A 26,809-nucleotide genomic window follows, 5' to 3' on the forward strand; every position below is an offset into this window, starting at 1 on the left:
GTGCACCAAGAGTGTCCACCTCAGGTAACTGGGAAGGCTGACCCACTGGGCCATATAGGACACCTAGCACACAAAGCTACCCTACCAATTCAGGGAAGCAGCGAAAATGCGGAGACAAAGAAACAGATCACAAACAAAAGAAATGGAGGAAAATAAACGACTGCACATAGAGTTCAAAACCACAGTTATAAGGTTTTTCAAGAATTTCCTAGAAAAGGCCGATAAATTTAGCGAGATCCTCGAGGATATGAAAAAGGACCAACTAGAAATTAAACATACACTGACTGAAATAAAAAATATTCTACAGAGACCCAACAGCAGACTAGAGGAACGCAAGAATCAAGTCAAAGATTTGAAATACAAAGAAGCCAAAAAACACTCAACCAGAAAAGCAAAAAGAAAAAAAATCCAAAAAGTTGAAGATAGTGTAAGAAGCCTCTGGGACAACTTCAAGCGTACCAACATCAGAATTATGGGGGTGCCAGAAGAAGAGAGAGAGCAAGATACTGAAAACCTATTTGAAGAAATAATGACTGAAAACTTCCCCCACCTGGTGAAAGAAATAGATTTACAAGTACAGGAAGTGCACAGAACCCCAAACAAAAGGAATCCAAACAGAACCACACCAAGACACATCATAATTAAAATGCCAAGAGCAAAAGACAAAGAGAGAATATTAAAATTAGCAAGAGAAAAACAGTTAATTACCTACAAGGGAGCACCCATACAATTGTCAGCTGATTTCTCAACAAAAACTATGCAGGCCAGATGGGAGTGGCAAGAAATATTCAAAGTGATGAATAGCAAGAACCTACAACCAAGATTACTCTACCCAGCAAAGTTATCATTCAGAATGGAAGGTCAGATAAAGAGCTTCACAGATAAGAAAAAGCTAAAGGAGTTCATCACCACCAAACCAGTATTATATGAAATGCTGAAAGGTATTCTTTAAGAAGGGGAAGAAGAAAAAAGTAAAGATAAAAATTATGAACAACAAATACATATCTATCAACAAGTGAACCTAAAAATCAAGTGAATTAAAAATCTGAGGCCACGTGCACCTAGGCCCGGGTGAGCCCAAGTGGCCCTGGGTCTGGGAGAGGCCAAGCGTCCCTGGGTCCGGGTGAGACCATGTGTCCCTGGATCCGGGTGAGGCCTCGTGCACCTAGGCCCGGGTGAGCCCAAGTGGCCCTGGGTCTGGGAGTGGCCAAGCGTCCCTGGGTCCGGGTGAGACCATGTGTCCCTGGATCCGGGTGAGGCCTCGTGCCCCTAGGCCCGGGTGAGCCCAAGTGGCCCTGGGTCTGGGAGTGGCCAAACGTTCCTGGGTCTGGGTGAGACCATGTGTCCCTGGATCCGGGTGAGGCCTTGTGCACCTAGGCCCGGGTGAGCCCAAGTGGCCCTGGGTCTGGGAGAGGCCAAGCGTCCCTGGGTCCGGGTGAGACCATGTGTCCCTAGATCCGGGTGAGGCCTCGTGCACCTAGGCCCGGGTGAGCCCAAGTGGCCCTGGGTCTGGGAGAGGCCAAGCGTCCCTGGGTCCGGGTGAGACCATGCGTCCCTGGATCTGGGTGAGGCCTCGTGCACCTAGGCCCGGGTGAGCCCAAGTGGCCCTGGGTCTGGGAGTGGCCAAACGTTCCTGGGTCTGGGTGAGACCATGTGTCCCAGGATCCGGGTGAGGCCTCGTGCACCTAGGCCCGGGTGAGCCCAAGTGGCCCTGGGTCTTGGAGAGACCAAGCGTCCCTGGGTCCGGGTGAGACCATGCGTCCCTGGATCCGGATGAGGCCTCGTGCACCTAGGCCCGGGTGAGCCCAAGTGGCCCTGGGTCTGGGAGTGGCCAAACGTTCCTGGGTCTGGGTGAGACCATGTGTCCCTGGATCCGAGTGAGGCCTCGTGAACCCAGGCCCGGGTGAGGCCACGTGCCCCTGGGTCTGGGAGAGGCCAAGCGTCCCTGGGTCCAGGTGAGACCATGCATCCCTGGATCCGGATGAGGCCTCGTGCACCTAGGCCCGGGTGAGCCCAAGTGGCCCTGGGTCTGGGAGAGGCCAAGCGTCCCTGGGTCCGGGAGAGACCATGTGTCCCTGGATCCAGGTGAGGCCTTGTGCAACTAAGCCCGGGTGAGGCCACGTGCCCCTGGGTCTGGGAGAGGCCAAGCGTCCTTGGGTACGGGTGAAGCCAGATCCTGGGTCCGGGTGAGGCCGTGCGCCCCTGGATCCATCCGGGTGAGGCTGGGTCCCAGGCCCGGGTGAGACCACGCGCCCCTTGGGTATGGGTGAGGCCACGTGCCCCTTAGTCCAGGTGACGCCGTCCCCCTGGGATCGGCCGAGACCAAACCAGAGGGAGTCAGACCTCCATTACCACCATTTGTCCACCATCCAGAGCTGAGGGGTCAGTGCTGACATGTACACATAAGGAACTACTGGACATCGAAATTGGGTCTCAAAAGAACTGTTGGTCCAGGGGGAAGCTCGCTACAGATTGATTCATTTGCCTGTCAGCATAAATATTATTGCTCGTCTCACATTCAGTTCTTATTAGTATATATCTAGTGACATTTGATCTCGTTCATCTAGAGGAAATGAGGAACAACATAGACTGAGGAACAAGAACAGAACCAGAAGCAAGGAGGCATCGATCGGACTATCGGGCCTCAGAGGGAGGATAGGGGAGGGTAGGGGGAGGGTGGGGGGAGGGGGAGAGTTCAACCAAAGGACCTGTATGCATGCATATAAGCCTATCCAACGGTTAAGTTCAACAGGGGATTGGGGCATGCGTGGGGAGAGGGGTGGGATGGGAATGGGGGGATGAGGACAAATATGTGACACCTTAATCAATAAAGAAATTAAAAAAATAAAAAAATAAATAAAAAAAAATAAAAAAAAAATAAAAATCTGGCCAAAACCGGTTTGGCTCAGTGGATAGAGCGTCGGTCTGCGGACTGAAGGGTCCCAGGTTCGATTCCGGTCAGGGGCATGTACCTTGGTTGCGGGCACATCCCCGGTAGGGGGTGTGCAAGAGGCAGCTGGTCGATGTTTCTCTCTCATTGATATTTCTAGCTCTCTGTCCCTCTCCTTTCCTCTCTGTAAAAATTCAATAAAATATATTTTTAAAAAAAAATCTGAGGAACAGAATAAACTGGTGAATATAATAGAATCAGGGGCAAAGAAAGGGAGTGGATTGATAATTATCAGGGGGAAAGGGGTAAGGGGGGATGCGGGAAGAGACTGGACAAAAATCGTACACCTATGAATGAGGACAATGGTGAGGAGGTAAGGGCAGAGGGTGGGGTGGAAATCGGGTGGAGGAGAGCTATGGGGGGAAAAGGGAGAAACAATTGTAATAATCTGAACAATAAATATTTATTAAATTTTTTTGAAAAGGTAAAGTTTGGTAAACAGTAAGAAGATTATCAGGTTAGGGCCATGGTCGGCAAACTGCAGCTTGCGAGCCACATTCAGCTCTTTGGCCCCTTGAGTGTGGCTCTTCCACAAAATACCACAGCCTGGGCGAGTCTATTTTGAAGAAGTGGCATTAGAAGAAGTTGAAGTTTAAAAAATTTGGCTCTCAAAAGACATTTCAATCGTTGTACTGTTGATATTTGGCTCTGTTGACTAATGAGCTTGCCGACCACTGGGTTAGGGGATTGCCTTCAGCCATTCAGCCAACAGCAGGGCAATATAATGCTGATTTTCAGCCCTTGCTAAATATGAAAGTCCATTAGCCTTCCAGCGGACTTCTTGCATTTATATGTTAAATACTGTTGGTCTTTGCCTCTGGCAGAAGTGTTAACAGTTTTATTAATGAGACACATTGAAATTCAACGTTGGCCTATACACTGAGTGGCCAGATTATTATGATCTCTGAATGAATAATAATAATCTGGCCACTCAGTGTATATCCTATATAATAAAAGGCTAATATGCAAATTGTCCCCTCGACCAGGAGTTCAACCAGCAGGCAGGCAGGCCAACTGCCCATGTCCCCTCTCCCTGGCCAGGCTGGCCAGACCCAACCCATGCACAAATTCATGCACCGGGCCTCTAAAATATATATATACTGAGTGGCCATATTATTATGTGTTCAGAGATCATAATAATCTGGCCACTCAGTGTACAATAATGATCTCAGGATGGCCCTTGGGTACAATCTCTAAGATCATTCCATCTTAAATGTGATGTTCAGTTCATCCAGGGTGCTCAGGCATTAAAATCTGTTTTATTAGTCTTCAAATTGCCCAGTATAGAGTTAGGCAAAAAATATATGTATTTAATTATTTTTACTGATATTCACATTGGCTTTTACACTGATCGCTGTGACTGCCCTGGGCAGCATTTTCCTAGCAAGGAACCCTCCATCAGGCATCAAGATGAGGAACTGTGTGCTCTTTACCCAAGTCATTTCCTTGCCTCACAACCAGAGGTAATCACCATCCCAACTTTTGTGTTTAAGTGGAAACTAGTCTCCAAAGATGATTCCCCAATGAACCATGTCCCCAGGTAGTCACTCAACCCTTATACCATCTCCCTTTGAATCTGGGCCAAATCTGTAAATCATTTTTGACCAATGGAATACAAGAATTAATGCTGTATGACTTCCAAAGCTGAGTTATAAAATTTGCAACTTGTCCATAAGTCTCTTAGAATGCTTGCTCTTGAGTCACTATCAGCCACCCTTCTATGGAGAAGCCCAAATAAACTCTTAGTCAGCTATCAACAATTGCCAGAGATCTTGGACATCAAGCCTACTTGAGCCTTCAGCCCCAGCTGCCATTTGACTGCAAATGCATTAGAGACACCAAAAATTGCTCACCTGAGCCCAAACATGGAACCAAGACAGATACCAATCGTTTCAAGCCACCAAATTTTGAAGTGAGTTGTTACTAGATAGTCTAGCTAGGATACCAGAAGGATAGCTAGAATACCTCTCATTCAATCACTTGCTGTTTTTAATTTCTTCATATTTATAAATCATTTAGTATAAATTTTGAAAAAAATGGTATCATACTACACGTAGCTTCCTATACCTTTTAAAATTCATTAGTATGTTTTAAAATTCATGTTTTGCATGTAGCTTTGGTTCATTCATTCTTATTACATTCAACTGTGTTAACATTCCAAAATTTATCCATTGTCTTATTAATGGACATTCTGACTACTTTCAAACATTTGCTATTATGGTTAGTGCTAAGAATACCTGTATACATGTCTCTTTGTGCTCATATGCAAGCATTTATCTAGCATATATAAATAGAACTTCTGTTTTATGACATGCACATGGACAACCTTACAAGATGTCAATGAGTTAAATCAATTTATACTCCCACTACTAGAGTATGAATGTGTTATTCTACACACATTCCAAAACTCATTGTCGTCAACCACCTTAATTTTTTGTCATCTGTACTTATAAAATCATGCCCTTATTTGCATTTTTAAGTACTAGTGAAGTTAGGCATTTTTTCGTTTTTGGAAATATGTATTTCTTCTGTGAAATAAGCAGCCATGTATTCAGACCACTTTTTTCTACTAGGTTGTCTTTTGTTTCAAATTTCCCAGATGATTAGTTTAATGTGATCAAATATGTAAAACATTTATATAACTTACTTGTATCCTGTTTAAAAAATCCTTCCCTACTGTGAGGTCATAAAGTTCTCTCTTACATATTCTTCCAAGGTCATAGTTTTGCCTTTTATGTGTTACTAGTAGCCCGTTTGCACGAAGATTCGTGCAATAGACCTTCATTCACCTGGCTGCCTGCACCAGTTTTCGGCCGGCACCGGGGACCCAGGCCTTGGCTGTGGTGACCGCCTTCTGCCTTCTTTCAAGGTTGGGGCTTGGCCCCGGGCGGTGGCCTTGGGCTCGGCCGCACCCAGCGTCCCTGCTACTGATCACAGGAGCCGACCCCCAGTGGTTTCCTGCGATCAGCGCAGGCTCCCCACTGGTGCCCAAGGCCGGGAAAGCCTCGGGCAGCTTTCCCGGCCTTGGGCTCCGCCGCACCCCAACGTCCCTGCAACGGTTTCCTGGTGGGCGTGGTTGATGGGCGTGGCTTGGTTGGTGGGCATGGCTTGGGTGTAGCAAAGGTGTGGTCAATTTGCATTTTGTCTATTATAAGGTAAGATGGTGAGGGTAGGCATCTTTTTTTTTTTTTCTTTCATGAGAACCATTTCTGTTTTTTAGAGCCATTATTGAATAGTTCACTCTTTTTTCATATTTGTTGTCATGAATACTAAAATTTTCCCATTTTCTTCAGCAGGTTTTTGGTAAATACCTTTTTACTAAGTTAAGGAAGTTCCTTTCTATTGCTTGTTTTAACATGACTGAATGCTGAGAATTTTGGTTGCTTTTTATGCATTTGATGAGCATACAGATTTCTCTCCTTTAATCTATTAAGGTGGTGCATAGCATCTGTAAGTTTTTAAATGTTAAATAAACCATGTATTCTCATTTTTTAAAACCCTATATTTATCATGACCTATTAAACCATGTTTAGGTACTTTTGGATTACATTTGCTAATGCTATTTGGGACTTTTACACTTCTGTTCATGGGTGACAATGATCAGTAATTTTCCTTTCTTATGTTTCTACTAGAGGCCCAGTGCATGATTAAATCATGCACGTGTAGGGTCCCCTAGGCCTAACCTGCCATCCAGGCCATATCCACTGCCCCGCAAAGCCTAGCACGCTCCGCGGACACTGCTAGCAGCCTGCTCCCCGCTTTTGATGGCAGGGCGTCCGCTGGTGCTGGAGCGGACACACAGCTCCCTGCTTTCGATCGCGGGGGAGCTGGCTGTCTGTCCGCTGGTGCACCAGGCCTTTCGAAAGCCTCAGGCATGGCAGAGGCTTTCGAAAGGCCTGGTGCTGGAGCTGACAGCCAGCCAGCTCCCCTGCTTTCGCTCCCCGCTTTTGATGGTCCGCAGCAGAACGTGGGCTTGCTGCCCCAGAGGCCCCTTCTGTGCCGCAGCACAGCCATGGGGCAGACGCTGAGCTCACGCCACCGCTGGCGACGCGAGCTCAGCGTCCCACCAGCCCAATAGGCCACCCTGGCCACCCCAAGTCCCGCCCCCTGCGCCTCCCGCTGGCCCAATCGTGGGCGTAGCGGAGTGATGGTAATTTACATATTACCCTTTTATTATGTAGGATGTCTGATTTGGGTAATGAGTTTATTAGAATCATTGTGCTGATATATCATCTCCTCTGAAAGCCTTTGCATAAGACTTAAATAATCTGTTATTGAAAGTTTGATAGACCTCACCTTAAAAATAACTGGGCCTAATATTTGTGTGGTTTAATTCAGTTTTGTTGTTGTTTTTGCGGATTTTAGGGCTATCAAAACTTGGGGAGTGCTAGGATCTAAAAGTCTGTGTCCCCACAAAACTTGTATGTTGAAATCCAGGCAATGGCATTAGAAAACGGAACCTTTGGGAGGTGATTATCATGAGGGTGGAGCCCTCATAAATGTGGTTAGTGTCCTTTTAAGAGGCCCCACATTATCCCTTCCATCATGTGAGAACACAAGGCACTGGCTTTAAAGCTGGTAGAGGGTCTCCACCAGAACACAACCATGCTAGTGCCTTGATCTTGGACTTGGCAGCCTTCAACAGTGAGAATAAATTTGTTTATAAACCACCCAGTCTATGGTATTTAATTCCAGCACTTCAAACAGACTAAGGCAGGGAAGTTATATTTTCCTAGAAATTTTCTCAGGAATTAGAGAATTTAAATGAATGGTTGTGGGAAAAGGTGCAGATGGAGCATTAAATGACTCAGAAAAGTTTGTTCCTCACAAGTCTAAAACAATGATATTCAATAGTCCCAGGAGGCAAAAGGTGAATTCAATGATTTTTGCTTTGCTTACACTCTACCCCTAATAGCACTTTTTCTGTGTGTGTTTTTTAAACAAATGGACACTTCAGTCCTTGAGTGCTTCCTATTCCTGATAAACTGGGCAAAACTAGATGATGTTGGCCACCGTCAAGTTCAATAATTTTAGTCTGTTGTGACATAACTGCTCAAATTACTTACATTTCAGAAATGCTTAAGTAGACTAACTTATCAGATGATATAATAGTCCATTTTTGTAGAAAGAAGCATCTGACCTTAGAGCTTGATTTTTTCTAGTGGCCTGCAGAGCATAGGGAGTGAGTATCATGTGATGGGGGTGAAAGTAACCTTGTTCACTTTAATTTCAGGGAGAATAACCTGAGTCCCAGTGGCTGGTGACCAGAGAGCTCAGGAAACAGACACAGCCTGGGGGGGCCAAGAGTTGTAAATTAACTTGCAAAAGCAGCAGTTGTCTGATTAACCCTTTTCAACTTAATACAGCAAAGGTAATTACTTTATGAGAAAAACAAGTGAAATACCATGCATTTTTGTGATTTAAAATAAAGTGACTTTAGAAAAAATCACTTTGTAAATTTTCTTTTCAAGTGGATGTCTTAGAAAGCAGAGGAGAAACAACCTAAAAGTTGTAACAACCGGCAAGTACAGAATTTGCTTTTAAATTAAAAAGAAAAAAAAAAAAGTTTTAGTGACAGTGAAGTAGCTACACCTGCTTCCATTTCTCCTCCAAAACATTCTTCTTACCAGGTGTACCAGTTAATAATGTGGACTTGTAATAAAAGAAAACACGATAATTTCAAGAAAAACAAACATCAAAAGTGCTTTATTCAAAGTAATGTCAATCGCTAGCATCTTTCAGGTAACTTTTCTTGTTTTGAGGCAAACCATTCAGAGATCCAATTTTCCACTTCTTCGTACGTTTTGAAGTGCTGCTCAGAAAGTGCTGTGCCATCGATCAGAACAAGTGGTAATCTGAAGGAACAAGGTCTGGTGAATACGGTAGGTGGGTTAATATTTTCCAGGCAAGATCTTTTAACGTGTCTTTAACTAGTTTTGAAGCGTGTGATGGTGCATTATCATAAAGCAAAATTACTTTGCCGTGTCTTCTGGCACATTTTGGTCATTTCACGATCAAAGCATCATTCAAATGGATTATTTGTTGTCGGTAGTGATCAGTATTAACCTTTTGCACTCGGATGTCGAGTGTGACTCGACACGGTTAGCATCAGTAGCAGCTCGAGAAAAAATCAAGCGAGTGCAAAGGATTAATGGTTTCACCTGATTTTAGAAGCTCATTATACACCACACCTTCCTGACCCCACCAAATGCAGAGCATTGTCTTCTTTCCGAAGCAATTTGGCCTTGCAGTCGATGTTGATGGTTGACCTGGATCAACCCATGATTTTGTGCATTTGGGATTCTCAAAATAAATCCACTTTCCATCGCCAGTCACAATTAATGCAAAAAACTTTCTTTCATGCCATTGAAGCAACATTTTACTGATGACTTTTCTGTTTTCCATTTGTCTTTAATTCAGTTGATGTAGCACCCATTTTCTTTCCTTTAAAATATTTCCCATTGCATGTAAATGATCAGAAATTGTTTGCTGTGCAACATTTAATCTTTCTGAAAGTTGTTTTTGAGTTTGACATGCATCTTCATCCAATAATGCTTGTAATTGTTGATCTTCAAACTTTTTTGGTTGACCTGGACATTCTTGGTATTTCACATAGAAATCATCACTTTTAAAGCATTTAAACCAGCGTTCACAAGTATCTTGAGATGGAGCATGTTCACCATAAGCTTCCCACACTATACGATAACTTTCAGCAGCACTTTTCTTCAAAATAATGACTTAAAACTTCCTGCAAATGCTTTTTGGCACGAAATTCGACATTTTTAAGCGTAAAAATATCTATGATGTTAACACCTTCAGAAAATTTGACACATGAAGTTTTGAAGCTTGCTGTCAATACAACAAAATAGCATACATATCAAACTACATATATATCAACATATGTGTAACTCCATCTATTGAAAAAAATCTGCATTATTAACCGGTACACCTGGTAGTACAACTTGCTTATATAACACTTTCATATAATTTCAAAAAAAATTCCCAAATTAATCTGAAATTTATATTTTATGGCTGCATTTTTATATATGTCAAAATGCTTCCCAAGATTAATGGGAGGAACCAAGATGGCGGCATAGTTAAACAACTAATCTGCTGCCTCACACAACAATTTCAAAAATACAACTAAAAGACAAAAACGTCTACCACCCAGAACCACGGGAAAGCTGGCTGAGTGGAAGATTTACAACTAAGAAGAGAAAGAAGCACAATCGCTGAAAAGCTGAGGTACGGAGGCACTCGAATTGGGCCGGCGGCGGGCAGCTGGGTGCGCGGCTTTTCTTCAACCCGCAGGGAGACAAGCTCCCGATCACTCTGAAATCCAGTTTCTGGGCACACTCGGGGGACCCAGGCACCTACGGGGAGAAGCTGGACTCTCGGCCATTGGGTCGGAAAGTGAGAGTGACTTTTTTGCAGTGGTGCGCCCAGCAATCATTGTTTACTGCGCTGGAGCGCGGGGCGCAGGGACTTGGAAACGTGGAAAGGCAGAGACGGCTGACGGCAGCCATCGCCGTTGGCCACGCCCCAGCCTAGTGACGCCCTGAGACCCCGCCCAGCCCTGAGGCCCCGCCCCACACATTCTACAAACCCGCCCCGGCTCCACACAGCGGCTTTTGCATATAAATGGCCTGTTCTGGAGCAGCCCAACCAAACTAACTGCAGCTCCAGTCAGACTGCTCCAAAACCGCCCAAGCAAAGGAGGAGAAAACTAGCCCTTGCTGTAGCTCCTGCTGGGGGACACACAGTACACAAGGGTACACCAAGAGTGTCCACCTCAAGTAACTGGGAGGCTGACCCGTTGAACCAATAGGACACCTAGTACACAAAACTACCCTACCAACTTAGGGAAGCAGAGAATATGAGAAGGCAAGGAAACAGATCACAAACCAAAGAAATGGAGGAGAACAAGCGGCTGGACATAGAGTTCAAAACCACAGTTATAAGGTTTTTCAAGAATTTCATGGAAAAGGCCGATAAATTCAATGAGGTCCAACTAGAAATTAAACATACACTGACTGAGATAAAAAATATTATACAGAGACCCAAAAGCAGACTAGAGGATTGCAAGAATCAACTCAAAGATTTGGAATACAAAGAGGCCAAGGACACTCTTCCAGAGAAGCATGAAGAGAAGAGAATTCAGAAAGTTGAAGATAGTGTAAGAAGCCTCTGGGACAACTTCAAGCGAACCAACATCAGAATTATGGGGGTACCAGAAGAAGAGAGAGAGCAAGATGCTGAAAACCTATTTGAAGAAATAATGAACGAAAACTTCCCCCACCTGATGAAAGAAATAGACTTACAAGTCCAGGAAGCACACAGAACCCCAAACAAAAGGAATCCAAAGAGGACCACACCAAGACACATCATAATTAAAATGTCAAGAGCAAAAGACAAAGAGAGAATCTTAAAAGCAGCAAGAGAAAAACAGTTAGTTACCTACAAGGGAGCTCCCATACGATTATCAGCTAATTTCTCAACAGAAACCATGCAGGCCAGACGGGAGTGGCAAGAAATATTCAAAGTGATGAATAGCAGGAACCTACAACCAAGACTACTCTACCCAGCAAAGTTATCATTCAGAATTGAAGGGCAGACAAAGAGCTTCACAGATAAGAAAAAGCTAAAGGAGTTCATCACCACCAAACCAGCATTATATGAAATGCTGAAAGGTATTCTTTAAAAAGAGGAAAAAAGAAGAAGAAAGATAAAAATTATGAACAACAAATACATATCTATCAACAAGTGAATCTAAAAGTCAAGTGAATTAAAAATCTGAGGAACAGAATAAACTGGTGAACTTAATAGAATCAGGCATAGAATGGGAGTGGATTGATAATTCTCAGGGGGAAAGGGGTGTATGTGTGGGGAGTATGGGAAGAGACTGGACAAAAATCATACACCTATGGATAAGGACAGCGGGGGGGGGAGGTAAGGGAAGAGGGGGGGTAGGAACTGGGTGGTGGGGAGATATGTGGGGAAAAAGGAGAAACAATTGTAATCTGAACAATAAAGATTCATTTAAAAAAAAAAAAAAAAAAAAAAAAAAAGATGCTTGTGAAATCTGGTGGCTGTTATCACCAAAAGAAAAAAAATACTGACCCTTTGATGTTACAAATCCTCTTTTTCATAGTCAATAATAAATTAGGAACATATGAAAAACCATTTTTATAGACGCTTTCTTGATATTCCTAAGGTTATCCTACATTATGAAGTCTCTGATATTTGATGAGGTCTAAATTCTGAAGTTTAAGTACTTTTTTACCACTTTCTCTCCAGTGTGAACTCTTTGATATTCAGTATGGAATGAACTTCAGTTGGAAGATTTTCCACATGCCTTATAGTTTTTCTCCAGTATGAGTTCTCTGATGATTAGTAAGGGATGAGCTCTGACTAAAAGCTTTTCCACATTCCTTACATTTATAAGGCTTTTCTCCTGTATGAATTCTCATATGTGTCATAAGTGATGAACTTTGTCTGAAGGCTTTTCTACACACTTTACAGTCAAATGGTTTCTCTCCAGTATGAATTCTCTGGTGCTGAATTAGAGCTGAGCTTTGGTTGAAGGCCTTTTCACAGTCATTACATTTATAAGGTTTCTCTCCAGTGTGAATTTTTTGATGAGTATTAACTGCTGAGTGGGAACTGAAGGCTTTTCCACATTCTTTACAATTATATGGTTTCTCTCCAGTATGGATTCTATTATGTATATTAAGCCGTGAAATCCAGGAGAAAGCTTTTCCACATTGATTACATTTGTAGGGCTTTTCTCCAGTATGAATTCTATGATGTTGTATAAGAGCTGAGCTTTGGCTGAAGGCTTTCCCACATTCTTTACATGCATAAGGTTTCTCACCTGTGTGAATTCTCTGATGTATAATAAGAGCTGAGTGGTAACTGAATACTTTACCACACTCATAACAATTAAAGGGTTTCTCTCCAGTATGAATTCTATGGTGTCTACTTAGCCGTGATATGGAAGTAAAGGATTTCCCACACTGACTACATTCATATGGTTTCTCTCCAGTATGAATTCTATGATGTTGAATAAGTGATGAGCACTGGCTAAAGGCTCTCTCACATTCATTACACTTATAGGGCTTTTCTCCAGTATGAATTCGCTGGTGATTGTTAAGGGATGAACTACCTTTAAATGTTTTTCCACATTCATTACATTTATAGGGTTTCTCTCCAGTATGCATTCTCTGATGTCCAATGAGAGATGTAGTGAAGCTGAATGCTTTTCCACAGTCACTACATATGTAAGGTTTCTCTCCAGTATGAACTCTTAGGTGCTGAGTTAGAGATGAGCTTTGGCTGAAAGCTTTCCTACATTCCTTACATTTATAGAGCTTCTCTCCAGTGTGGATTCTCTGATGTTTACTCAGAGAAGAACTGTGGAGGAAGATTTTTCCACACATGTTACATTTGTAACATTTTCGTACTGTATTGACTCCCAGTTGTTTAAATAGAACTGAATAATGCTGTAAATGGGATTTCCTTCCTCTGGAAACAATTCTAGATTTCCTAATCGGTGATTTTAGACCAAGATTTTTCTCAAGTTCAATACCTACAAAGCTCCTCTCCTTTGTGTAGGTTTTTTTTATGGTAACTGAGACTTTCTTGAAAGGTTTGTTCTTTTTGCCCTGCTGTTTCTCTAGCTTTTCAGTTATGTAGGTTTTCCCCAACTTGAAGTCAAAAGTATCATCACCTATGAGTTTATTCATTACTTCCTGGTATTCTTCTTTGGAAGCTGTGGTTTCAAACAAGCTCTCCCATCCTAAAATAAACAAAACATGTAAATCTCCCTTGCATTGGGAATAAATAAAAGTAATATAAAAATATACAAGGATCACTAACAAATATATCCTTTGAACCTTAGGAAAGGAAGGGCAAGAGAAAGAGGCAGGATAAAAATATGTCTGGGTAGGAAGGGTCTGAAGAAACCAATATATATGTGGGCTGAGGAACTCAGAGGGAGTATCTTCCATGAGGAGGAGCCAGGACTGATCTAGTAACAAAGCTCAAGCTCAGATGGGTACAGGGCATTTCTGAGTACAGCAGGATGTGTTATTCCCCAGCTTTCCATGTCAGCCACCTGTGCACTCAACATAAACTCAAGAAAAAACTAAAGAGGGGCTATGAATAAAAAGTAAAAGAGCTACTGTCCCTAAAAAGCTCTCTGAAATACAAATCAGCAACTAATTCTGTTTGTTTTTTTTGGGGGGGTGTCTTTTAAATCCTCACCTGTGGACATTTTCCCATTGATTTTTAGAGAGAGCAGAAGGGGGAGGGGAAATACAGAGAGAAACATTGATGTGAGAGAGACACATTGATTGGTTGCTTCCCACATGTGCCCTGGCCAGTGCCAGGTATTGAGCCTACAACCAAGGTAGGTGCCCTTGACCAGAATCTAAAACGGGACCCTTCAGTCCACGGGCTGATGCTCTATCCACTGAGCCAAACCAGCCAGGGATCAACTAATTCTGTTTTGAGACTCATAAAAATAATGTTGGGATGGATATTAACTCACTCAAAAAATTTTTACTGAGTGCCCACTATGCACCATGTAAAGGTCAAGAAGTACTAAGAAGTGATAAGAACTGTAAGAAAACAAACAAAAACAAGGTGATGTATAATAAGAGTGAACAAGCTGACATTTTAAACTGCATGATATGAAAATAAAATTAAACATGAGATCCAAAAAACAAGAGCGGGCCATGCAAAAGTGTGGGTATAAATATAATTTCAGTCAGAAAAAAAATAGCTAACACAAGGCCCTAAGGCAGAAGTAAGTTTTGTGTGTCCGAAGAACATAAAGAAGTCCAGTATGGCTTAAGCAAGAGGGCACAAGGGAAGAGTGCTGCAAGGTAAAGAGGTGGGCAGGGGCCACATCATGTGGAGTCTTGTAAGATATAGAAAGGCATTTGGAATTTCTTTTAAGTATCACTGATGGTTTTGTTTAAGAAGGATAACTATGATTTTGTGACAAATGGACTGTAAATGAGGATAAGGAAAAAGAGAACAAGGGCAGATTCAGAGCAGCCAATTAGGAGGTCGCCAGAATCTTCCTGAATGAAAGTGATGGCAATTTAGTGTCATGGTAGTGGAGGTGGGTATATCTCCATCGAGAAAGGTGCCATATAATGATATGGAGAAGAGTACTTTCTTGAGAATAATTTTTCCACTTTTTTTTAATCACTTAGGATATAGTGTAAGAAACAGAGGCATTGTTCAAAAGGGATGAATGGCTCAGTTGATTGGAGCATCATCCCATACACCAAAAGCTTTCGGGTTTGATTCCCAGTTAAGGGCACACACCTAGATTTTGAGTTCCAACCCCAGTCGTAGCATGTATGGGAGGCAACCAATCAATGTTTCACATCAATGTCTCTGTGTGTGTGTGTGTGTGTGTGTGTGTGTGTGTGTGTCTCTTCCTCTCTCTCTAAAAATTATTAAAAACAAAACATATTCTTGGGTGAGGATTTTAAAAAAAGGAATGAATGTATTTTATGAAAGAGACTTTATTTCCTTACCCAAAAAGAAAATATACAATCATAAGAAAAATTTTTTAAAAACTATAAAAATGAAGATACAGTTCACCCATAAACACATCATGCAAATATAATCACTATTATATGTGAAATTTAGCTCTCCAGATTTTTCCTATATATTAAAAAATGCTTTTCCTTAAAAAATAAAAATCTGGTTGAAATTAAGCTTCTTACCCCTCTTCACTTAAAAATTGTGAGCTTCTTTCCATGTCAATAAATGTAGGATGACACCATTATTTTAATAGCTATGTAATATTCCAATGCATGAACATATCATAATTTACTAAATCCTCTCTGAGATTTAGCTTTCTTTCCCCCCAGTAATCCTGTGAAGGCAACTTGGGCTAGCAGCCTGAGTCGGCATTCTGACCCATATGCTAACCTATAATTAAGCCCCAATCCCCTCTTTCCTGTTTGTGCCCTAGCCTTACAACACCTGTTTTCCTAAATGCTTAACTCACTTAATTTACAGGGGCCATAAACCATGCACAGTCCCCACAGAGGTTCTGACTGCTGGTGCCAGCCGGGCTATTGGTCGTAATCTTACCTCCCCCTCACAACCATTCCAGGGGCTGCAAAAGCCTGTGAAAAGCCCAGAAGCTGAGAACTTAGTGCCCTTTTTATAAGAGAAAGCCTCACTGCATTTGGGGCTCAGCTTTGGGAACCAATTTCCCTGAGCCATTCAGCACCGGTGCTCCTGCAATAAAGTGCCTTTTCTGAATCTTCCGAGTGCCTGGTCGTTTGTCCTCCCACTGCCTGGTGATTTCTGCAACAATCCCTTATAACATTCTTTTATACCATCTTTGAAACTTTGCACAATTATAAAATTGATTTTAATAAAGCAAGATAGTCCTCCAGAAAGACTATACCTATCAAAAACCCACTAAATATACTGCATATCACTCATGGCAGTAGCAAACATTGGATATGCATCTCTTCATTTCTGGCATAGTAATAAGGAAAAAAATGGTATCTCATTGTTTTAGTTTTAATTTCATTGATTATAATGAGGTTGAATAGTTTTTCAAAAAATCCTATGTGAATTTTCAATTCACATTCCTTGCCTTTTTGTTCACAATACTCATGCCTTTGTACTGTAATTACTCTCTGGACTTTTTCTCTGTTTCTCTTTCTATAATACCTTTGTATTCTATAACCATAGCAGCAATATTAATAGGGAAGAACTAGAAACGAAAATTTCCAAAAGATTGTTCAATAAAATATGGCTCAACAATACAATAGGGTTCTTTCAAAGAGGTAGGCCTCTATTTAATGAGGGTTGAATAACTGAAGGACATTCATAATTGAAAACAGGCTCAAGAACAATATATAATAATTAATCTCTGTTTTTCTCCTGTCTGTCTATCTCTCTCATATACAAACGCACTCAAACAATACTCAGACAGTCTGAAAGGATAAACAGTAAAATATCAGCAAAGGTTCATCATAGTTGGTAAAATTTCAGGTGAATCTCCTTTTTTAGCTCCTCTTTTTTATAATACTTTGTATACCTTGTACAAATAAAAATAATTTTAAGTGCTTATTAAAGAATTAGAGTCCATTTGATACTAATGGTTTCTTTGACAACCACAAAACTCAGAGCCAAATCTGAAATTCATTCTGGCTACCCATTCTGGTCCTTACAACAGATATATTTATTTTCTAAAGCTCTGAATAAATTTCTGTTTTATTATATCATTATTCTTGCAGTCAGCTTCCTTGAATTGTTAGTGGAATATGGCAGAGTATATGTAAGTATGTAATAGAAAAAAAAAGATCCCAGAAGTGAAAAAGACTTGGTTCTTGAAAGCAAAAGGCCCAGTAAGTGCCAAACAATAATATTAAAAAAATAAACTCTGTGATACAACCTAATGAATTTTCTGAATTCCAAAGATAAAGAGGATATCCTATAATTTCAGACAGACGACAAGACAGAAAAAAAGGTTTTCCATACAGGAAATTAGAGGAGACAGAATCACACTAACAGAAGATTTTTTTTAGCAACACTCAGAATCCAAAGACAGTAGAGTAAAATTTGGACAATTTAGAGAGGGGAAAAAAAACCTGGTACCAGAATTATAGATCCAAAATACAATTCCCACAGGAGAGGTAAAAGAAATTATTTTAGGCATGCACAAATATAGTACACATGAACCTTTCTTAAAACATTATTTAAGAACATATTCTAGTCAATCCAAAGGGAAAAATCCGAAGACAGAGTTCATGAAAGGAAACACAAGACTGAATGGACACAGAAAGCCTGTCTCGGCCATTAAGAGAAATAAATGCTGGATAAGCAACAAAACTCAATAGAGAACCATCCCCTGATGCCAAAAACAAAGATAAAATTCAAAGTGGAACAGAGAGGGAGAATTTACAATCCAGTAATCCAAGAGGTTTTAGAGATTGAGAGTTATGTTCTGGCAGCCAGGGTCTGGAACATATTATCTTGAAATTTTTCACACAAAAGATTTAGGTGAAAGGCATGATGAATATCTGCAAACCTTCTGCCTACATTTGATAACTGCTACCATTTTGCTACCCCTGCTTTCTCTCCCCCTTGTTGTACATAAATACATCTGCTTTTTCTTTTCAGCTAAATCATGTACAATAAGTTGTAGACCTAAAATAATTAAAGTAAAAACCCAACATGAAGCAATGAGGGATGTATTTTATGTTAAAAGGTATGTGTAAATCACAAAAGGAAAATAATTTAAGAAAATAATCCAGTAAAAGAAAGGGAAAAAAGGGACAATATGAATCACAAATCATCACACACTATATATTGCATTATAAAGTCTGCATTCAAATTACAAGGGGCATATTAAGAAAGTGCAACCCATATTGGGAGAATCCAACTCTCCCTCTGAACCTGCTGTATCAAGTATTCAAAAAGGTAAGAGTTTGAAGGTATATCCTTCCCAGCATTTCCCATTGGCCTGGCACATCAGCAAGGGTCCTGGTCAATGTCAGCTGACAGTGGTCTCATCGCTAACCCAAGCAGTTAGATAAGTGACTAACACTCACCTAGACATGCGCCATGAGAAACTCCATTTTCCACCATCCAGGGATCTTCCCCTTGCTGTAGCTGGAAGATAACCTTTGGTTTGGAAAACATAATCCCTGTTTGTGAGCAAAAAAGAGAATTAGTCCGTAGCACAGAAATGAGCAGCTATCCTGGCACACAGATGCAGGCCCAGTTCAAGGAAAGAGAGTTTTGTTCTGAGAAGGGCTTAAAACTGGGCCCCCAGGGGATGGCCAAAAGGTGGTAAAAATTAGAGCTCTGGCTGTGCACTCCTCTAAGCGGGAACCTCTGTGAGATGCAGGGGAAAAGAGTTCATGGTACCCAGGAAAAGCACAGAAAACATGTCCATCACCAACTCATTCAAGCTGAGGGGAACAGCAACTGCCACTCTCAAAGCCCAGCTACTCCCAGCAGATTCCGCATCACATGGCAAGGTCCTTACCCAGAGAGACCAGGATGTTGAAGTTCTCCAACATCACCTCCCGGTACAAGGTTCTCTGTGCAGAGTCCAGGCACAGCCACTCATCCCGGCTGAAGGACACAGCCACATCCCTGAATGTCACAGACTCCTGTAATGGCAAACCCATTTCTGCTCACCAGGACCATCCCCACAAGAGGATGACTGAGCAGCAACCCTGTCACCTCTGGGTCCTGAGCATTTCAAGCCAAATACTTTCTGACCACCGCTTAGTTATTGAGCACATACTAGTATTTATAACTTACCTACTGTGAGTGAACCACTGTGCCCTCAGAAACTGAAGCACAGCAACAAACAAGATAAGCACTTGAAATCATTAACAAAACCAGAATGATGGAAACACAGAGCTTCAGACATGGAAACATATAATTTTCAAGACCAAACTCTCATTGTACAGATGAGTATCAGAGTCAGGTTTTAGAAGGAGGCTCCAGCACACTCACTCACGGAGGAGTAGGTGTGGCTGGACTGTCACCACCTGGGGCTATCTCTATGTCCTGGGGAGGGAAAGCTCTGAAAATGCCTCAAGCATGGCTTTGTCAGGAGAGGGCCCAGGGTGGTAGGCTGCATTAACCTTTCAGCAAGAGCCCGGTGAGAAGGCTGCAGTTGGAACCCTCCCTGTCCACCACAGAGGCTTCTGTCCACCTCTCTCCAGTGTCACTGGACCACTCACCTTTTTTAAATTAGTGGCCCCTTTTCTTACTAAAAATCTTTTTTAAAAGCAACTTAGATCAATTGGCGAGGAAAAAAGAAATGTTAATCTAACTTTCTACCGCCAGAAACAAGTTTTAACTTCATCTTGTGTATCCTTTCAGATTTTTTACATGCTAATATAGCTTTAAATTTAAACAAAAATGAGATGTTATACAGATAACTGTATCTCTCTCAACATGTTTTATTTGCTGTCCATCATTTCACTGTACAGATCAATCAGTTCACATGACTAATCTACTGGTGAGCATCCACTTAGTAACTCTAAAAATGCTGGCTTGAGCATCCCTGCACATCACCAGAAAAGTATGCAAAGCTTATTTCCTTAGGACACATTTCTAAAGGTATAATGTTAGTTCACAATTTGCTTTCTCTTTACCATCCCCCAAAACCCAGGAAGGAGGTCACCAGGCCAGGAATATTCTGACCTGTAAGGACAAACACAAATTAAAAAGAAGAGGCTGTGCCGAAACCGGTTTGGCTCAGGGATAGAGCGTCACTGAAAGGTCCCAGGTTCGATTCCGGTCAAGGGCATGTACCTGGTTGAGGGCCATCCCCAGTAGGGGGTGTGCAGGAGGCAATTGATGTTTCTCTCTCATCAATGTTTCTAACTCTATCCCTCTCCCTTCCTCTCTGTAAAAAATCAATAAAATATATTTTTTTAAAAAAAGAAGAGGCTGTTGGAAACCCAGGGAGTAGCCTGCTCCCGGCCCTGTTTCCTTCCTGAATTTCATTCTCAGTCCTTTCCAATTGTATGTAAATCTTTTTAATGGCTAAATACGCCTCACAACTCAGGAAAGGTTCCTCAAGGACCTAGTAACCATCTCTTTGAATGTGCCAAGCTCCCAGTTTCCTGGGAGATGGGCTAACTTGTCACCTGACAAATTTGCCAAATTCAAAACTGGGTTGAATCCACTCATCTAAGAGGAACTTTCTATCTCTGCAATCTCTTTAGTGGATTGTCTGTGATGCACACCACATTCTTACACTTACTCAATAAGAGTACTTAACACTTAGTCAATAAGAGTGCTTCCTTTCTCTTCTACTTTTGTAGAGAGGTTTTCTGGGTTGGAAAGAGACTATGTTTTTAATTCTATTTCCCTAAGTGTCATGATGGGCAAAGAAGGGAAGAAATCACCGTGGACCAGATGCTTCCCTCCTCAGGGAAGGCTTGCTCACTTCCTCAAACCTGCCAGAGTCATGTGGATGGGGGTGGGGTGGAGGGTAGTTTAGGCCACAGGCTAACCTGTCAAGCTCAGGGAAGGCCTGCATGGCAGTCTTGCAAACTTAAAGACCTAAAGTAACCACAAAGGATGGCCTGAAATTAAAACTTTAACTAAAAGCAGTTATGGCGGATAGTCATGTCCTAGGCCGATATTTTCCCTGACGAGGTCAATTTTTACCTTAACTGAGCCTACTGTCTTTTTGCATCTATGATAACATATCCTTGAAATGTCTGGGTAACTTGTAACTTTCCTTTTTCCGGACCCCTTAGGGCACAACCTAATGTGCCTGGGCACCAGGACAGAGACCACAAATTCCTTCACTGTTATCATGTTAATTGTTGGCTGTAGGCTATCCTGCACCCACCTAAGTATGTGTCTATCATTTTACTCTTATCCAATCCCCCGCTTTGCTTTCTCCCGCCTCTCTAATCTATCACCAATGGATTTCATGTAACCCAACTAGGTCCCCTCCTTTGATTGCAATGTATAAAAATAGATGAAGAAACCGCCATTCTCTGGAGCATTATCCCAAACTGTTGAGATACTGCTTCCCGGCTGATAGATCCTCCCTTCCCCCAACTGGTGGGCGGAGTATGACATAATTTGCGTCTGCCACCGGGACATCCCCAAGACACTGAACCACCAATCAGCGAGTGCCGAGTGCCCTGGGCCCCACCCCTTCCTGTTCCTCCCCTCAAAAGGCGTCTACACCACTGCACTTGCTGCTGCTCTCCCAGTCTGTGAGTCAGCCCGGCTGGGTCCCTCCTTCTTCTCCTCCCTCTCCTATAATCCTGGTTTTTCTACCCTCCATAATGAATCTCGCTCATTAGTACAGAATAAACCTCCTCTTTTAACATGCCTTGGTCTCCAACTCCCGTTTCCTGTGCCTCAAACCTTACACCGGCAATTGTCAACTCAAACTCACAAAAACTTCTTTACAGGTTTGGTTCAAATAAACTCACAATAATTCTTTACAGGTTTGAATGTTTTTGCATTAACAGTTATAACCTCTTTCCCTTTCACCATCTAAATGAGCCCAGTATTGCTTGTCAGTCCAAAATCGCCCAGTACTGAGTATGTATCCCTGCCCATACCTGCTGACAGAGGTCTTCTTTCCCAGATCTTCCTAGAAAATCACCTGGACCCTTACCATATACTGCTAGAGTTGACTGGAAAGGCAAATGCCATGCCTTTTCTCTGTGAATCCCTGGTGTTGTGAAGGAATTATTTGACTCTTCCATGTCTTCTCCCCCCATAGAGCAAAACGCCCTGGGTGCCTCACAAAACTTGGGTGTGACAGTGGCATGGGACTGAGGGCCCATTCAATTCCTAGTCAACAAGTAACTTGTTAAGTGCAGAATTCACAACGCGATGACCCTGAGACAAGGAAAACACCTGCCTTCCAGAATTCCTCACCTGCCAGGCCCTCTGATCCCTCTGTGGGCTTATTGCCTAGGTAAGCTCAACAATGAACGAAGCAGTTTCTTGAACTTCTGAACCCAAAAGGTGTTCAGGAACCTTCCTCACCTGATCCTGGGCTGGTAGCAACATTGTGGCCATTTCTCCTTACCCGCTGCCCCTCTTGGAGAAGGCACCTGAAATAAAATAAAATAAAAAGAAGCTGTGACCTCTCTCCATCCTGTCAGCACTCCCACCCTCATTAGGCCAGACCAGGTTACAAACTCCACACTGAGCACCCTGCAGAGGGAACCTGGCATAGGCCAGGCAAACTCAAGTTAGAAGGGCCCTCAGCTTGGTCACCAAACCAGGAGTGGGCAGCAGGCACACTTCCAGTCGCTGGGCCTGCTACTGTTCAGCCAGTGATTTATGAATAAAGATGAATCAAATTAAGGGATTAGAACCATCTGAAGTGCATTAGCAGAGTAAAGGGCAGTCACATTGAGCTCACAGTTAATGAAAAATGACAAATATTCCACATATCTGCACTTTGATATCTTGATCTATAATAATTATAATTATGAAAATAAAAAGAGGGCTACATAGGCCTGACAAGTCCAGTGACCAAAAGTAACCAAACAGGATAGTCTGAATATTAACTCTTAACTGGGCAGATCATGGTGAGTAGTCACGTCCCAGAACTATGGCTTCCTTCCTAAAAGGTTAACCTTACATTAAGGGAGCCCTATCTGTTGTTCTTGCATATCTAGCAGAACCTGGTTTGGGCATGTCAGTAATTTTTGCTTCCAGTCTCTTCAAAAGGACCCACTAGCAGCAAAGTGCAACGCTGAAACTCCCGTTGTTACCCTGTTGCCCACATTAACATCTCTCTTCCATGTAACTGTTAAATGTTAACTATCCTGTACCCACTATGTAAAAGCAGTATGTATCACTCCATTTCTTATTGTTTTTAATGTTTTTATTGATTTGAGAGAGAGGAGAGGGATAGAGAGAAACATGGATGAGAGAGAAACATCCATAGGCTGCCTCCTGCACGCCCCCTACTGGGGTTCCAGCAGGAAACCCGGGCATGTGCCCTGATGGGGAATAGAACCAGTGACCTCTCGGCGCATGGGTGGATGCTCAACCACTGAGCACACTAGCTGGGATGCATCTCTCCATTTCACTTTTTACCCAATCCTTCCTAGAGATTTCCCCACTTTGCTTTCTCCCACCTCCATAATCTAGTACCTTCCTCACATTTTCTCCTTTGATTCTAAATATATAAAAAGAGCCCTAAGACTCCAGAGCATTTTCCCCAATCCACTGAGATCTTGCTTCCAGGCATGTGCTCCAAATCTTGGCTCAAATAAATTCTTAAGGCTTTGACGTTTCTTTCGATAATTATATTAACTCTTCAAATGTCAACTGAAGAACTAGCTAAGCACAAATTCCTCTTTCCCCTCCCTTTGGGAAGCTGTGCTTCCTTTATGAAGAAGAGTTATCATAGCTCCTTAAACGTAAAAGGAACCACTGCTTACCCACCTTCCCGTCCCCACCCCGAAAAATACAAGACAGAGGAATAGCGTCACTGGCTAGAAATGAACGTTTAAAAATAGAATAAAAGTAATTTAACAAGAGGACAAAATTACTTCAAACAAAAATAATAATAATTTAACTAAATCACTCTAGAAAAACGACGCCAAGGTTTGCAAAACGGATAAATAAAACATAAAATTTAACTCTGGGGGCGTGGCAGAACAACAAAGGCTACAAGCGGAAAACCATCCCAGGGTTCACGAACCCTGAAACGAGACAGCTTTCTGCAACCCCTCCACTGAGGCCCTTTCTCCAGGAGCCCGGCCCCGGCTGAGGGCCCGGGTCGGGCGGCCTCCGGGGGACCGCTCCGGGCAACGCCCCCGCCCCGGGCGCCGCAGAAGGTGCGCCCCGGGGCCTGTCTCACCGGCAGTCAGTACCCGGCCCACCGCGAAGGGTACGCGAAGCAGCGGACCTCACCGCAGGCCAGCGGAACACCTAGTGTGGGAACATGAACCGCCGCCAGGCCACCGGGCGCAGTGGTGCCTGCGGGCCCCGCCCTCTCCTCTCGCCCGCGGCGCAGTGCTTTTCCTTTGGAACTCTACATCCCAGACGTCACCGCGGCAGGTACCGCTACGGTGGCCGAGAAGGGCCAGGAGCGAGAGGTTGAGAACGCTCCTTGCTAGGAGCCAGAGAAGGTTGAACCTGTCTTTCAGCATCAGCTCTAACCACTTATCTATCCTCTCGTGCACCCTTTTTATTCGTAATTATAATGGCAATGATAAAAGGGAAAAGTGATCATGTGTTTTAAAGTGTGGAAAGTAGGTGCTCCCTAATGGCTTATTCTTGGTTGGTAAGAGAAGTGCTACAATCTGTTACAAATTTTTGTCTAAATTATGTCCAAGTTTTGTAACCTATAAAAGATATATTTTAACTGACATTCATATGTTTAGGTAAAAGCAAAAACAAAAACCCAGTAAATTCCTTTTCATGACACTCATTCTTTTTTAAAATGGTTCATTGTAATCATAAAGCTTGTCTTCCATCATTGATTATAGGCCCCTTCCTCCAACTGTATCATCCTCTGTGACTGGCACCGTACATACTGAATAATATGTTCTCAATACTGTTGAATAAAGGGCACTTGAAGGTAGAAAATAAAGAGATTAACTAAATAGGCCAGAAAAATAATATGAAAAAGAAATCTGGGATCACAATGTTGCAGTAAGACAGATCATTTCAGAGTAAAAATAATTAAATTGGACACATGAGTTGTTTTGTATTGATAAAAGATACACATCGCTAACCATTAAGGAAATGCAAATCAAAATCACAATGGGATATCAGTTCACACCTATTAGTGTGGTTGCTGTGAAAACAAATCAATGCAATACAGAAAACAAGTGTTGGTGAAGACCTGCAGAAATCGGAATCCTTGTGCCTTGCTGGTGGGAATGTAAAATGATGCAACCAATCGCTTCTCGGCCTTTTGGCTGAGATCAAGTGTGGAAAATAGTGTGGTGGTTTCTCAAAAAATTAAAAATAGAATTACTATGTGACTCAGCAATTCCACTTCTGGGTATATTCCCAAAAGAATTGAAAGAAGGTACTTAAACATAGTGGCATTATTCACAATAGCCCAAATGTGGATATAACTCAAGTGTCAATGAAGAGATGAATGGATAAACAAAATATGGTCTGTACATACAATGAGTTATTATTTAGCCATATAAAGAAGGAAGTTCTGAAACATGCTACAAATATGGATGAATCTTGAAGACATGCTAAGTAACAGCTTTGGTTAGATAATTTCTAGTTATTCTATATATTTTTATTTATTTATTATAAATAGTATTGTTAGCATAGGTAGCTAGATATTAACAAAATAAGAGAGCAAAGGGAATCAGACATTGTTAAGCATAATAAACTAAGGAGCATAAGCCTGATTGCTTTACTAAGCAGTTACAGGTTCACACACTACCCAGGGTATCCTCTTCCCTCAGGACCTAATCCCCTGAAACAGGCACATTGCGGGAGGAATAAAAAGAAGAAAGGAGAAATTCCTCTGCTGAGTGCATGCCCAGTAGAAGTCAAGATGGCACAAGGGGAGGTTCTCCCACTTTAAGGCACGAACAATAGAAGCCAAAATGGTGACCATACAGCCTATCTAGCCTGGGGGAAGGATCCGATTGGATAAGGGACACAGAATCCCAGAAGATCCAGAAAACAGATTGGTTAGGAGGGGATGGACCTGTCAGAAGCATGCGAAAGATTGAGAAGTGGATTGGTTCATTTGAAAGGGCACCTGGTCCTTCTCAAGCCTGAGGTCATATAATCAACTTAAAAAAGAACTCTCTCTCTCTCTCTCTCAGTAACATATGTTCACCCTGTTTGTTTATGCATTCTTTCTCCAGCAGCCAAGTGGCCCTAACAGCTGCCTGGGGCCCACAGCAGAGAGTGCGGGCCTGGGCACACTGCCAGCCAGGACACAGCTGGGGGCAGACTATGCTAGCCAAATGGAGACAAATGGCACAAAATCTCTGAACAATGGCCCTATTTCTGGGCCTGATGAAGAAAAGATTGGATTTCTTTCATGGCAGGGATAGAAATGGGACACTGGGAACCTGGGGGCAGCCTTCTATTTCCATCCAAATAAATCTCCCAGTTAAACCACATCCTCCCATACGTGGGTCTCTCAGAATGCTTTCCTTGTGACTCTGTGAAAGAACCCCATTTCCACCGGCAAGAGTGTCTCTTTTAAAGTTACATATTCCAACTATTTGTGTCTAATGTGTAGAAATGAGAATGATTTTTGAAATGCTTTTATGTAAGTGTCACAGTTAATTTGTATGTGTGGACAAAAAAAAAGGGAGCCATATTCTAAACCTGACAAGCTCAGGGGAGGCCTACATG

The 26,809-nt window shown here is 42.4% G+C and overlaps 1 protein-coding gene across 1 annotated transcript in view; it reads right to left on the minus strand.

Moving 5' to 3' along the window:
• Positions 1 to 24,443, minus strand: part of LOC103295018 (zinc finger protein 879) — a 44,647-nt gene extending 20,204 nt beyond the window's left edge. Inside the window, exons 1-4 of the mRNA XM_054717172.1 lie at positions 24,372 to 24,443; positions 22,490 to 22,557; positions 18,990 to 19,116; positions 18,550 to 18,645 (exon numbers count right to left, since the gene is read on the minus strand). Of these exons, the coding sequence (XP_054573147.1) occupies positions 18,550 to 18,645; positions 18,990 to 19,116; positions 22,490 to 22,522 (256 nt within the window). The 5' untranslated portion in view covers positions 22,523 to 22,557; positions 24,372 to 24,443. The remainder of the gene's footprint in view (positions 1 to 18,549; positions 18,646 to 18,989; positions 19,117 to 22,489; positions 22,558 to 24,371) is intronic.
• Positions 24,444 to 26,809: the final 2,366 nt, after the last annotated feature.

The sequence above is a fragment of the Eptesicus fuscus genome, chromosome 6 (assembly GCF_027574615.1).
Source record: "Eptesicus fuscus isolate TK198812 chromosome 6, DD_ASM_mEF_20220401, whole genome shotgun sequence".
Classification (NCBI taxonomy): Eukaryota; Metazoa; Chordata; class Mammalia; order Chiroptera; family Vespertilionidae; genus Eptesicus; species Eptesicus fuscus.